This window comes from Bolinopsis microptera, chromosome 1 (genome assembly GCF_026151205.1).
Source record: "Bolinopsis microptera isolate Bmic1 chromosome 1, MBARI_Bmic_1.0, whole genome shotgun sequence".
In the NCBI taxonomy this organism is placed as follows: Eukaryota; Metazoa; Ctenophora; class Tentaculata; order Lobata; family Bolinopsidae; genus Bolinopsis; species Bolinopsis microptera.
Genome location: NC_087072.1, coordinates 16,484,968 through 16,499,437, shown reverse-complemented (window position 1 = coordinate 16,499,437; position 14,470 = coordinate 16,484,968). Strand labels below are relative to the sequence as shown.

Sequence of the window (14,470 nt, the reverse complement as noted above, 5' to 3'; positions counted from 1 at the left end):
TGTATTAATAATTAATTCAGTTTTAAAAAGTTTAAAAAATAAAGAAGAGTTATTTACTGCATTATTTCACTATTTAAACTGCAAGGAGGAAATGACGACTTAAAAGTGTTATAATCTGAAGTATGATTTCAGCTATTTCCTGAAAAAGTCTAGAACTTGAAAAGTAGTAGATCGTATTTCTGAAGCTCAGAATGTACTAAAACTGTGTTCATTGATCGCGTCAGTGTTTTGTTTTGCTCTGCAGAGTTAACGAGCATCTAGATTTCAGTCTCTCACAGTGCACGATGTCTAGTTTCAAGTCAAGATTTCTTCAGTGGTCTAAGTCTGCTACTGGGAAAACTGTTTTAGAGGTGAAGTTACACATCTTGCTATTTGTACAACTTTCAAATCTCTGGCTACTTAAATTGTTCACTAAAAAATAAGTTATCTGCCATTTCCAATTTGGTTCACCACGTCAGGTTACTACAGTGGTGTTGCTCCTAGTGCTAGGGTGGACCTCCTGTTGGTCCGTACTCGGAGATGAGTGTCTCCCTGACTCCAACATCTTCGGTGAGCATCTTTTTTAAATTTCGTGGCCTGGTGCAGATTATAGCAGGTACTGCCCGTACATCAAATTCACATTGATTATTTGGCCATTAATTTAACCCGCCATAATTAAACGAAGAAAGGTATGTATAATGTACCTTCTATTCCGCAGTCTATGTATATTGTATAATTTATCTTCTAGTCCGTAGTCTGTATATTGTAAAATGTACCTTCTAGTCCGCAGTCTACATGTATATTGTATAATGTAGCTGACTTTTTGAATTCACTGCCCGGCCTCCATGTACTGGTGTTGACAGTTTCTAATACATTCAATGTACTCTCCTATTACGCAATACTCTCTGTATAATGAGTGTAGTACATAGGACAGGGCTTTCTTGGGAATTTAGTTCAGTGTTATCGAGAAGTTCGGATTATGTAATCTTTGAACGATTTCATGATGATACATGACTTGCCTTCGCTATGGCACCATGTGGCCATTCAGCTGTAAATTAAACAAACCGGACCTAAATTCAACTAATATTAGAATGATAAGAAACTGCAACATATTACATATACCTAAAAAAGGCATCAATGAATTTAGCATGAAATGGTGAAAGTTGTGCAAAAATGCTACGCTTACAATCAATTTAATATTGAGTTCTAGTAGATGAAAACCAAAGGGGTGACCAATCCTACCAAATTGGGAGAAATATGTTAGTTATCTATACATTTTACATGAATTATGGGGATTATGATTTATGGCACTTAGGTATCCTGGTATCCTGCGTTTGCGGGAAACTCCTGGGAATGTTGCTTGGTCTCGTCAACATTCCACCTCTCATCGGGATGATCGCATCGGGAATTCTTTTCAGGTTTTAAAATCTTCAAATTTTCCAAATGGAGCGTTTAAATTTTGGAATTTTACGAGAGATCCTGTAATATTAGAATCTCCTAATTCCTATCTCCTTCATTATCCATTTTATTTAGTCGTATTTAGTCCCTTACATTGTAATGTAATGAACAGTGAACACCTCTCCGCAGGAACGTGCCTAAGATAAATGTAGCAGGTGATATAGACGTGAAATGGTCCTCTGCTCTCCGAACCGGGGCTTTTGTTATTCTGCTTCTTAGAGCTGGGTTGGGACTTAGGTTGGACATTCTTCGTAAAAACAAGGTGTGTTTTTTAATTCGCATTATTCTTTGTATCCTATATTTATCAATAGCTCCAACCTACCTTTTTACTATACATGTACATAGTAAAAACTACATGTAGTTTAAGAAAAAATTCTTTATTTTGGGGGTCGAAGAAGGTTTGGACTTTGGTCATTGTCAAACGTTTGACGATAAAGTTAGCTGTTATTGATTTACCTAATTGATTATTCCACTTAATTAATCAATTAATATAACTAATACTCAGATGCTGGTAGCGTGTTTGTCAGTACTACCTTGTGTTGTGGAGGTCATTATAATTGCCTGTGTTTCCCGACCTCTTCTAGACCTTCCTTGGAACTGGGCTTTTCTCCTCGGGTAACACCGTCTTCTTCATCCTTTCTAAAACCTATAAATCTTACTACAACTAAGAGCTCTATTATCACTGTCGATCAGTCCAATAACACACATTTACACAATATTCCAATAGAAAGGTAGCCCCCATCCCAGGTTTGTGATAGTAGCCCCCATCCCAGGTTTGTGATAGTAACCCCCATCCCAGGTTTGTGATAGTAACCCCCATCCCATGTTTGTGATAGTAACCCCCATCTCAGGTTTGTGATAGTAACCCCCATCCCAGGTTTGTGATAGTAACCCCCATCCCAGGTATGTGATAGTAACCCCCATCCCAGGTTTGTGATAGTAACCCCCATCCCAGGTTTGTGATAGTAACCCCCATCCCAGGTTTGTGATAGTAACCCCCATCTCAGGTTTGTGATAGTAACCCCCATCTCAGGTTTGTGATAGTAACCCCCATCCCAGGTTTGTGATAGTAACCCCCATCCCAGGTATGTGATAGTAACCCCCATCCCAGGTATGTGATAGTAACCCCCATCCCAGGTTTGTGATAGTAACCCCCATCCCAGGTTTGTGATAGTAACCCCCATCCCAGGTTTGTGATAGTAACCCCCATCTCAGGTTTGTGATAGTAACCCCCATCCCAGGTATGTGATAGTAACCCCCATCTCAGGTTTGTGATAGTAACCCCCATCCCAGGTTTGTGATAGTAACCCCCATCCCAGGTATGTGATAGTAACCCCCATCCCAGGTTTGTGATAGTAACCCCCATCCCAGGTATGTGATAGTAACCCCCATCTCAGGTTTGTGATAGTAACCCCCATCCCAGGTTTGTGATAGTAACCCCCATCCCAGGTTTGTGATAGTAACCCCCATCTCAGGTTTGTGATAGTAACCCCCATCCCAGGTTTGTGATAGTAACCCCCATCCCAGGTATGTGATAGTAACCCCCATCCCAGGTATGTGATAGTAACCCCCATCCCAGGTTTGTGATAGTAACCCCCATCCCAGGTTTTTGAAAGTAACCCCCATCCCAATTCCCAGGTTTGTGATAGTAACCCCCATCCCAGGTTTGTGATAGCTGGAGTATCCCCGGCAGTGGTGATCCCTAGTATGTTGTCCCTGATAGACAGGGGATACGGAAACAGAGCAGGAGTCCCTACCCTTCTCATGGCTGCTGCAACTGCTGATAACGCCTTTACCATCACCGGGTTCAGTGTAGCCCTCAAATTTGTCTTCCCGGAGAGTACTCATGCTGCTATGGTTATCATGGAGGGGCCTATTGAGGTCGTCTTGGGTTAGTTTGCGTTCTTCTCCAGAATATATTATTTTACACTTTTACATTACAGTACAGGATTTTTAGATGACGAGTTAGTATGACTTCTCTAGCATATGACCCACTTGTAATAACGATAATTAGCAATTTATACCACTTACCAAGACATAGTTTTAAGAGACCCTACATTTAGGTGGAGTATGTGGTGTGGTACTAGGGTACATCCTGTCCCACCTGCCTCCCCACTCCCCTCACCAGGCATCAGTACAGACCCTCCTTCTCACCATGGTGGGGTTCAGCTGTGTGTTTGGGCTAAAGAGGGCTACCTTCGCTGGGGCAGGGGTCCTGGCTGCTCTTGTTATGTCTACTGTAGCTGCTCAAACCTGGCAGACTAAGGTAGGAGCCGCTGGTTTTTAAGTCTTTTACTTTCACTTTTATTTGTTAATAAATTTATCCAATGGACTGATAAAGTTTAATTTGTAGCTCACTATCCTTGTCGGCAGTATTTATCACCTCTCACCTTGTCACCCCAACAGACTGAGATATCAGCGTCTCTACAGAAGTTATGGCTGGTAGGGGAGACTCTGCTCTTCACTCTGGTCGGAGCTCAGGTGGAACTTTCTTTACTCAACTATAAGATAGTCGGTGAGTTGGAGAATGAGGCCTGTTAACTCTGATCATTTGCTACTTTAGGATAGTGAATTAGCAATATGTTATTGTGTATTCTTTAAATCTGGAAGAGTTTAAATGACCAGGTTACGGTGTGGTTTGTTTAATAGTGGGAGTATTGCTACGATGTGGGGTGGCGTTCCTCTCCGTCCACTGCTCTTCCCTGCATCTTAGTGAGAAACTGTTTATGTGCGCCTCTTGGACTCCCAAAGCTACTGTGCAGGTATATTATCCATGTATTTCTCTAAGTTTTCCTTGGTTGATAATCTATTATTGACTGTAATAATTTATAATTAGCTGTTATAACTGTTCTGAAACTCCCTTTTCAAGTTCTGAAACTCTCTTATGTTCCAGATAACCGACATGCTCCCTTTTCAGGCTGCTATTGGGTCAATAGCTCTTGACAGAGTACGAGAGACCCTCCCAGGAGACAAGACAGCAGAGTTGTACGGTGTAACAGTGTTGTGTGTAGCTGTGCTGGCTATTATCGTCACCTCCCCACCTGGTGCTGCTCTCATTTCTCTACTCGGACCTCGTCTACTAGACTTTAAGTACAGACTACACTTCTATTTATAGGAATTATCCCTAGAGCCGTTTTACTTAGCACAAAAAAATTCAGTCTGCTTCAAGATCCCCTTGATCGGTTTGGTATTTGGTAAAATTCTTTTTTTTTTCGCACTCACTGAAACTAAAAGATACCTTTTACAGGTCAGAAGAAGTTGAACCTATCCGTGTGAAGGAGAGTGAGAAGGAAGAAGTATCCACTGGTTTAAACAGCGTACATAACTCTGACGATGCAGATGGTTATAGGAATGTTTAACTCAAGAATAGCAGATACACGAATGGATTGAGATTTACGGTTCATTATAGCACTCATATCCCTGAAATCAGTTTGACTAGACGCTTAATTAATGTTACAATAATTAAATCGGTAAATAGAATAGTAATTTTACAATATATATATAGATAACATTAATTCATTAATTCATCAAATCACTTCAGACTTTTCGTAAAATTGTTGTACAGTCATCATTATCACAGTCATCACTCCCTTCCATCTTTGAAGTTGTTGCTCTCTTGCCCTCGACCCCGGTTGGAACGTGGTGAGAAGGACTTGGTCTGAAGACATGTCTCAGTAGCTGTTTTAACACGGAACATGTGCCTTATCTGTACCTTCTAGATTTGTGTTTCTTTACATAGTGCTCGAAGCTCTCCAAACTGCTGTCGCTCTCCGAGCCCGACGAATCCTTGTACTCGATAACAGCGGGGTCTTCCCATCTCTTCATAATGCACATGCTGCCCCTCGCCCTCTCGCTGTTTCCCAAAGTCATCGTCCGTATCCCAGGGTCCACATCGAACCGGACGTTAACCGGGTGCCTTCTTCTGAAGTTACAGCACGAGCCGGAGAATGTGCGCATCCGGAGTGAAATCCGGCCGGACATCTCCACGTTATAAGTGATGAAGATGACCGGATCGAAGGCAGAGTTCATGAAGGGCAGGATTACACCCGTAATGAACAAGATGGTGCAGTTCGGCTCTGAAATTGTTAGACATAATTATCAATTATAATGTGTTCTACTTGAAATGAAATTAATTGTAACACAATATACTATATACAGTTCCTGCTCAGAGTAGAATCGGCGGCAGCAAGCGTGGGACTACACATAAACGAAGGCAAGACCAAGGTCATGACACTGAATATGGAGGATCGATCTAGCGACCTACAAAGTCGATCCGGGGAAGCCATAGAAAATGTAGATGATTTCATCTACTTAGGCTCCTGGATTGAGAGCACAGATAGGGAGATAAGGGTTAGAAAGGGAAAAGCGTGGGGTGCCCTACATAGACTGAAGGATATCTGGAAATCCAAACTCTCAAAGAGCCTAAAGATTAGATTGTTCATAGCGGCTTGTGAATCAGTACTGCTCTACGGATCAGAAACCTGGACACTGACAAAGGCTCAAGAGAAAAGTTTGGACGGGACATACACAAAGATGTTGCGTATGGTGCTGGGTATCTCATGGAAGGACAAGGTCAGCAATATAACTTTGTATGGTAGCCTCCCAAGGCTGTCAAACAAGTTACGAAGCAGGAGATTAAAAATGGCGGGACACTGCATCCGACATCCTGAGCTACTTGCCAGTGATTTAGTCTTATGGGAACCTACGCACGGTAGAGCACAGCAAGGCCGACCAAGACAAAGCTACTTGTCTATGTTACTGAAGGAAGTTGGGACAAACTCTAAAGAGGAACTGCGAACCCTGATGCGGGACAGGGATATATGGAGGGGGTTTTCTGGCGTACATCGGACTTAGCTCCGACATAGTAGTAGTAGTAGTAGTATATACAATATGAATATGGACATCATTATTCCAATTGTGATAAGTCCAATATCGGCGCTATGAAAGACGATAGTATGATAATAAAATCCAACAATGATTCAATATAACCAAGTGAACAATAGTACATGGTTGGCCTCATGTTTTTATCTAAATGATTTGTATGAAACAAAAGGTCAGCCTCGTACAAAATAACAATGGATTGACAAGGGTTTTCAACTTACTTTTGTCGGATTTAGGGTAAGCAACATCGATTAGCATGAGGACCACATAAGGCAGGTAACATGCCAGTAACAGCGCCGTCAGAGCCACATCTGTAACCTTGCTCTGACCGTATGTTGGCTGCTGGACCACACCTCTGTAGGTTTGATCTGCCTTGAGTTTGTGCAGGTAGTCCGCTCTGTGTTTCTGTCTCTGTTTGTAGAGACACACTGCCAGACTGGTGAGTATGATGCCTAGAGGCAGGACGTACAGGATACATATGGACACTATCCTGAGACTATTTTTCTTAGTGTTTCGCTCTGGGTAGTAGATGTACTGTTGCATGTTTACCTGGTAGATTGATTGGTGGTCAAGTTTTAAGTTTGATGAAAAGCACAAGTCAAGCAGAATGCTTTAGTTAAATCGGTTAACTTCTACTATACATGTGTTCATTGTTGTGACAGTAAAATAGTATTTATATCAATGAAGAATTATTAATATTTATTTGATATTAATATTTATATTAATGAAGAAGCTGCCTTATTTCTTATACCAACCACAAGTAAAAAGTACCTAGTAGTCGTATAAAATTAGAAGCCTAGAGTGACTAAACCGTACCTCTGCTGGAAGAGCGAACTGGAAGTCGAGAGTTCCCGCCAAAAACAGCATCCAGCCAATGGGGAACAGTAAGATAACAGCAGAGCTTGTCCTCCTTGAGAAGACATGAGTGGGACTGCAGTACTTGACTGCTCTCATCGATATGAGAATAGTATTGTAGACCAACTTGGAGTTCCTAGCAGTGGAGGTGAGCGTGTAGGTAACAAATATGAGGTAGTTGAAGAGTTTCTGGGAGCCTGGGGTGTCTTCAGGGGAGTAGAGCACGTAGAGGAGGAGGAGGATGGTGTGGATGACAGCGTCCAGACCCAGGACACTGTTACAGAGCGTGGTGATGAAGTAGTACAGGGGGAAGACCCCCTCCCTCTTCTCCCTGTAGTAGCCTAACACGTACATGTTGAGCAGCACTGTTTGTAGACCCAGCATGAAGGTGAAACCTGCGATGTAGGTGTGCTGGTCCCCTTTTATGTCCAGCTTAATTATCGCGCTCTTATTAAATGTGTACGCGCCAGAACAGAGCGTTAACGTCCTCGGAATAAGCCATCCTTCAGCCATCGCAATAGCTCCTACGTGAAATCAGAGCTTTGACTGTTCTGATCTCTCAAACGAAGGAATGCTAAGATTGAAAAATGACAATGTATTATAAGCAGGAGCTGGTTTTGTCAAAGGAAAATAGACGACGAAATATCCTGTCGAGAAATCATTGTTCAACCTGGACGGTATTTATGTCAAACTTGGAATAAATGAACTTTTTGTGGTCAGCTGTAATGTTTTAATAACATCCTCAATAACGCCATTATGAGCCGAATGATGTTCCACCCTCATTTTAATTGGTACACATCACTTGGTGTAATGAAAAAGCTATGCTATAGTGTAATCCGACTAGTAACTGTAGTGATGGCATTTTTCTTTCTTGATATGCTGAGCTACACGAGTCTGGATAACTAAGGTGGTCTATTAATGCTTCGTTTTATACAATTTCAATACTGTGAACCATGACCATGTCACATGTTCAGTGTCGTTTTCTGGAAAACTGGTAAAAAAGATATTTAAGTCTAAAGAAAAGCGGTCCACTGACAGTGGTGTCTACCAACTAGTGTCTACCACAGTATAAGAGAAACTAATAAATGTATAATATTCACCTTGCTCTACTCAAACAATTAAATTATAAGATATTTAAAATACATCGGGCTTGTCAAAATAGTCATCTACATTATAGCATTAGCAATTAGCAAGTGCTCACCACTTTTCATGGCAAAGTCTATTAGTTTAGTAAGTTCCTCAAGGGAAAATACTACAATATAATCAAGGTACGATGTTGGATACCTGAGTTCTATATCTTTCGATAGCAACTCCATCTATGTATCTGCTTAGCTTCCATCACTGATCCTGGTACTTGAGATTCCAGGTGTGGCTTTAAACAATGTTTTAAGGGCCCAACACTCAGCTCACTCAGTTGATGGTAGAACAGTGGGTCTTTGTGCGATGTTGTAGCAGGGACTCCACTTCTTGTTTTCTCTTGCTAACCAGATTGCATAGGAACATCTGAGAGCAACCAAAGCCGCCTCTTGGAACACTGCTTTCTTTACTCTCTTTGTAACACCAAAGTAGTTTAGTAGGGCTGGTAAGGTATGATGCCAGAAGCCTCTACACCCAACCTCTACCGTAAAAAGCTGAGCTTTCCACCCACTGCCATGCAGCCCAGGAATAAGCTCTCTGTTGTAACGTGCTTGTTTACGTTCTACTTGGTCACTAAAGTTACTCTCGTCACCAACTGTCAACTCTACTAATATGACCACCTTTCCTTTATCAGACCAGACTACAATATCGGGACGTTCTGCAGTTCCGTAAATGTGCTGGGGGAACTGTGCTGGGAGGTCATCTTCGTCCCAGATAATCTGCCAATCTTGGTCTTTCTCAAAAGGGCTCTCTCTTTTCATCTTCGTCTTCGGTTTTTGGTAACAGCTGCTAGATGACTTGAAGCCTGTCCAGTCCTGAACTTCAAGTTTAAAATCTTTGTTGTTGAACTTCTCGATTTGATCCAGTAGGGATTTCGCAATGACCCGCAGCACGTTGTCATGCCTCCAATTGTATCGTTTGTTGTTCAGCGAGAAGTTGCAAGCTACCAAAATGTGCTTAATGTTGCAGTGTCTCCATCCGCAAAGTGGACAGTGTCCTGTGTCAGCATAGTTCCACAGGCTCATGTTTGCTGGAGTATTTGCAACGTCATGGGTTGCATTGAGGTGGAACTTAAGAAGAGCAGGGCTCATCTTGTAGTTGTAAATAAGGTTGTTCCAACCTAGGTCTAGCTGCATGGTGTTTTCCCATGTTAAGAATTGTCCTTGAACTCCCTTGTCTACCAGTGTCAACAGGATATCCTGCTCTGAGATGTGGGATACCAGTTCTTTCAGTTTTTCCTTTTCACTGGCTACACTCCTCTTGGATCCCAAGCCCATCCTGCCTTGCACTGTTACCCCTACTAACTCTCTGAAGTAGAGATCTCTTTCTCTAGCACTCAGCTCATTAGTGTAACCCCACCGACTGCTCCCTTCTTGTTTCTTGGCCCTGTGCTCGTAGACCTCCTTAACTTTAGGATCCTTGCTGTTCTTTAGAGAGTAACCTTTGGACACCTGAAGGAACTTGTATAAGTCCGATAGTCTTTTAAGATTCAATCCAAAGCAATCCTTATTTCTGTAAAGCACACTGACAGTAATTGTCTTTGTTACACCTAGCCATTTCTTCAGATACTTCGTACATATTGCTTCAAGATCTTTGACAAAACTAACCGGGAGATTGTAGATCATCAGGTCCCAGGAGAACTTGCTGGTTAGGAGGTTGTTGTAAATCCAGCATTTCATCACTCCATTAAGGCCTGATCCGTCCACTGCCTGAAACAGTGTAATCAGTTTGTCTTCTATCAGCTTCTTGGTATCTTTAAGGCCCAGATCCACATATATCCAATGGCCAAGAAACTTCATCGGTGTATTTCCAATAAACTGGATTTGAGCTCCATCTATGAAAATTTCAGGGTCATAGGACACATACCTTCCATCTATAACCTTCATCCCCAGGGATACGCATTTACTCGGCTTGGCTTTCATTTTCCTTGACCAAGTAAGAAATCTTTCCATCACATCTATTAGCTTCTTCATCTTTTCCAGCCTGGGAGACATCAGAGTTAGGTCGTCAGCAAAAGCACGACTTGACGTGCTGCTAGAACTAAAAGACGGCTTGTAACCCAAGTCGCTTTGATTTTTCAGGAGATCCAATAGTAGGTTGAAAACTATTAAGAACAGTACAACCGATAGAGGGTCGCCCTGAAAAAGACCTAACATATAAAAGAACCAGTTTGTTTTCCAGTCCTTTGTCACCACTCTCACAATCAGCTCATCATAGTACTTAAACATATATTCTATGAGCCAGTTTGGGAACTTATAATGTCTTAGAGCATATATTATCAAGTTGTGGGGAACCCGGCCGTACGCGTTCATTAGGTCCACCCAAACTGCAAAGATCTGTCGTCTATTAGATTTGGCATCCTTCAACTCTTCCATCAGAGCCTGAGTATGCTCGAGGCAACCTGGTGTCTTACGCAGGAATCCTTTCTGGATAGACGTGTCTATGTAGCTATTGCTGACCATATACTCTAGCATTCTGTCCGCTAGTAATCCCATCTGCAACTTCCCACTAGTGTTTGTTTTAGTGATGTTTCTGAACTTACTAGGGTCATCTAAATCCTCAGTTTTTGCTATCAGAATGGCTTCACCTACTCGCCATTGCAGCGGGACTCTCTGGCTTTCCCATAGAGAATCCAGCAATTTGAATACTGCTTTCGCCATTCTGGGACATCTCTTATATACCAGATATGGGACTCCATTCGGACCAGGTGATGATTTATTTCTACGGCTTTTCAGCTTCGTTTGAAACTCATCCCAGTCCAATCTCTCCATCTCAAATGCAGTCTTTGGTACTGGGGCATCGGGCAGTCCTTTAAGCTTTACATATAGAGCACTTCTCTCCTTATCACAGTACTCATTCTTAAAGAATCTGTCAGCCACTTCCTTGGAGAAATTAGGGGGTTTGTTCTTCTTATCCCCGTCCAGCAGTTTCCTTCCAAATTGAAATGGGTTTTGTTTAAACTGTGACTGTTCCTTTTTGCTCTCCTTATTCTTCTTCTTCCTGAGCTCATTACGACGGCTTTTGTTGTGTAAGCGCACGAGTCTCAGGTACTCAGTCTTAGCTTGAGCCAACATATTCTGATCATTGCTTCTCCTAGCATCTTTCTTGTTTCTCTTAGCCTCTCTCTTGGCCAAGCGAATAACTTTTGTCTCCTTGTTCTCCTTTTCCTTCTGGGGAACACGAGGTTTCTTCGCTTCCTCTTCACCGAATCTGCTTTCCAGATAGCTGTATACCAGCTTTTCTACCTTCTCCAGTCGGGACTCCACGTCCTCTGCTGCTACATTGTTCACCAAAACAATCAGGTCTTCATCAATTCCCTTCCATACTCCCTTCTCTGCTGCTGTTGGTAGTTTAAGTTTCTTTGTGGCCTCCATCCCTATGGCAGGCGGTTCTAAGTCTTTAAAGTGGAACTGTATATCAGAGCTTGCAGGTCCCGTTTCTGCGCTGTGGTTGTAAACCTGGCTTGTTCCCTGCTCCGACAAATTATTACGGATGTCATCTCCCCTCACCTGAGGCTCGGTTATGAGCTCCGCCGGTCTCATCTTACATCTCCACAGATGTTTTGCGACTTGTTTGAACTCGCGCTTGCACCATTGACAAATATTGTCGTCCTTTCTCAAAGGTCCTTCATCAGTTAATCCGGGTTGACCTTTGATGCTCCCCACCTGATCGGAGGTCTTGAGGCATTTATCTGTATATTGTTTTGTAGTGATTGCTTTCTGTAAAGCGGGGGCCTACTAAGCCTATTGCTAAACTCTGCACTTTCGCAGGGGTCATCAGTCTTTCCAGATGTCACCAGTCTTTCCCAGGCGTCACTCGGTCTTTCCCAAGAGTCACTAACACTTTCGTCAGAGTCAGCTGTCTTTCCCGCTGTCAACAGTGAAACTCGCCTCCCTGCAAGGCGCCATGTCCATTTCCATTGTGAGAAAATACTACAATATAATCAAGGTACGATGTTGGATACCTGAGTTCTATATCTTTCGATAGCAACTCCATCTATGTATCTGCTTAGCTTCCATCACTGATCCTGGTACTTGAGATTCCAGGTGTGGCTTTAAACAATGTTTTAAGGGCCCAACACTCAGCTCACTCAGTTGATGGTAGAACAGTGGGTCTTTGTGCTTTCCACCCACTGCCATGCAGCCCAGGAATAAGCTCTCTGTTGTAACGTGCTTGTTTACGTTCTACTTGGTCACTAAAGTTACTCTCGTCACCAACTGTCAACTCTACTAATATGACCACCTTTCCTTTATCAGACCAGACTACAATATCGGGACGTTCTGCAGTTCCGTAAATGTGCTGGGGGAACTGTGCTGGGAGGTCATCTTCGTCCCAGATAATCTGCCAATCTTGGTCTTTCTCAAAAGGGCTCTCTCTTTTCATCTTCGTCTTCGGTTTTTGGTAACAGCTGCTAGATTACTTGAAGCCTGTCCAGTCCTGAACTTCAAGTTTAAAATCTTTGTTGTTGAACTTCTCGATTTGATCCAGTAGGGATTTCGCAATGACCCGCAGCACGTTGTCATGCCTCCAATTGTATCGTTTGTTGTTCAGCGAGAAGTTGCAAGCTACCAAAATGTGCTTAATGTTGCAGTGTCTCCATCCGCAAAGTGGACAGTGTCCTGTGTCAGCATAGTTCCACAGGCTCATGTTTGCTGGAGTATTTGCAACGTCATGGGTTGCATTGAGGTGGAACTTAAGAAGAGCAGGGCTCATCTTGTAGTTGTAAATAAGGTTGTTCCAACCTAGGTCTAGCTGCATGGTGTTTTCCCATGTTAAGAATTGTCCTTGAACTCCCTTGTCTACCAGTGTCAACAGGATATCCTGCTCTGAGATGTGGGATACCAGTTCTTTCAGTTTTTCCTTTTCACTGGCTACACTCCTCTTGGATCCCAAGCCCATCCTGCCTTGCACTGTTACCCCTACTAACTCTCTGAAGTAGAGATCTCTTTCTCTAGCACTCAGCTCATTAGTGTAACCCCACCGACTGCTCCCTTCTTGTTTCTTGGCCCTGTGCTCGTAGACCTCCTTAACTTTAGGATCCTTGCTGTTCTTTAGAGAGTAACCTTTGGACACCTGAAGGAACTTGTATAAGTCCGATAGTCTTTTAAGATTCAATCCAAAGCAATCGCAGGGGTCATCAGTCTTTCCAGATGTCAAATTTCCAGCTCAAATTTCGAGAAATGTGGTCTGATTTTAATAATACTATGATGTCGATTAATCTTAAACCAGTTAGGCAAACTTTAGAGATGAACATGCAAGGGTACATTCCTCAGATCCTGAACAAATATAGTCGATGATTCTGAAGTCAAAATTGCTAAGTTTATCCACAAAATGTGATTACAAGTCTAACTAAAACGATTACTAGTCTGACCTAAATTTAACCGAGCGGTATTACCAATTACGTACAAAGATTACCCCTCGCTACAAAGATGATAGATGGAACATGGCTAATGCTATGGCAACCCACTCAACTCATGAACCACCACTAAACACTATCGTTAACTTCTTACAGAATTGATTGTGAATATTAATGGATAAGATGTTCTTTAAGCTTTAAAATAAACTTTATATAAATCTGCACAGATGATATAAAGTTTTCTAATTTTTTTTTCAGTCTAGGGAGAAATCAAACTTGATTTTAACTGGTGATACTCGTAAAATATTTGTTTGTCGACGAGTACAGTCCAACTCGGCGCGCGTCCTGGTATAGTAGGTTATAAACCTACAAACTTGATTTTCAGTTCATTCCAGAAATTTGTTTGTTTTAATGTTAATTTGTATGTTTTAAAATGTTCAATATTATTCAAAATTATCATGTTTTGCTTATTTCGTTTGTCATGTCGACAATAATGCGATACGTGTACATGGTTTTTTAATTTCAGGTCAGATAAAAACAGCCACAACTTTTACAAGTACGTACGTGCCCGTGTTGTAGCGCGATGCACTACTGGGTCACGCCGCGCATTTTCTCGTATGCAGATCGGCGAGATGCGAAGGATTGACATCGTGAATCAAGTGCCCGCGATCTTCATTATGCTGATCGAAGATAAGTGTACAATTTGTATGTCACACGTTCAACGGTTCAGCACTTTAGCAAGCTCTTAATTGACGATGTCAATTCTTCGCAGCTCGGCGAGGCCCAGTTGCGCATCTCGTTAGT

The 14,470-nt window shown here is 42.2% G+C and overlaps 3 protein-coding genes across 3 annotated transcripts; 1 reads left to right on the top strand and 2 right to left on the bottom strand.

Annotated features, from left to right (window-relative positions):
• The first annotated feature begins 216 nt into the window (after nucleotides 1-216).
• LOC134820827 (sodium/hydrogen exchanger 9B2-like) lies at nucleotides 217-4,796 on the top strand. The gene is made up of 11 exons (XM_063831497.1): nucleotides 217-350; nucleotides 459-549; nucleotides 1,295-1,397; nucleotides 1,567-1,699; nucleotides 1,943-2,052; nucleotides 3,102-3,328; nucleotides 3,501-3,703; nucleotides 3,844-3,952; nucleotides 4,063-4,199; nucleotides 4,355-4,527; nucleotides 4,685-4,796. Exons 1-11 carry the CDS (start codon nucleotides 285-287, stop codon nucleotides 4,794-4,796), a joined length of 1,464 nt encoding a protein of 487 aa, XP_063687567.1. The 5' UTR covers nucleotides 217-284.
• A 343-nt stretch (nucleotides 4,797-5,139) lies between these two features.
• Nucleotides 5,140-7,806, bottom strand: LOC134820753 (uncharacterized). The gene is made up of 3 exons (XM_063831380.1): nucleotides 7,135-7,806; nucleotides 6,540-6,867; nucleotides 5,140-5,513 (listed from the first exon to the last, which is right to left on the bottom strand). The coding sequence occupies exons 1-3, from the start codon at nucleotides 7,684-7,686 to the stop codon at nucleotides 5,140-5,142; spliced, it is 1,254 nt and encodes a 417-aa protein (XP_063687450.1). The 5' UTR covers nucleotides 7,687-7,806.
• A 773-nt stretch (nucleotides 7,807-8,579) lies between these two features.
• On the bottom strand, nucleotides 8,580-12,693 carry LOC134820685 (uncharacterized). The gene is made up of 3 exons (XM_063831248.1): nucleotides 12,492-12,693; nucleotides 9,918-12,001; nucleotides 8,580-9,761 (listed from the first exon to the last, which is right to left on the bottom strand). Exons 1-3 carry the CDS (start codon nucleotides 12,691-12,693, stop codon nucleotides 8,580-8,582), a joined length of 3,468 nt encoding a protein of 1,155 aa, XP_063687318.1.
• Between the last annotated feature and the right edge of the window lie 1,777 nt (nucleotides 12,694-14,470).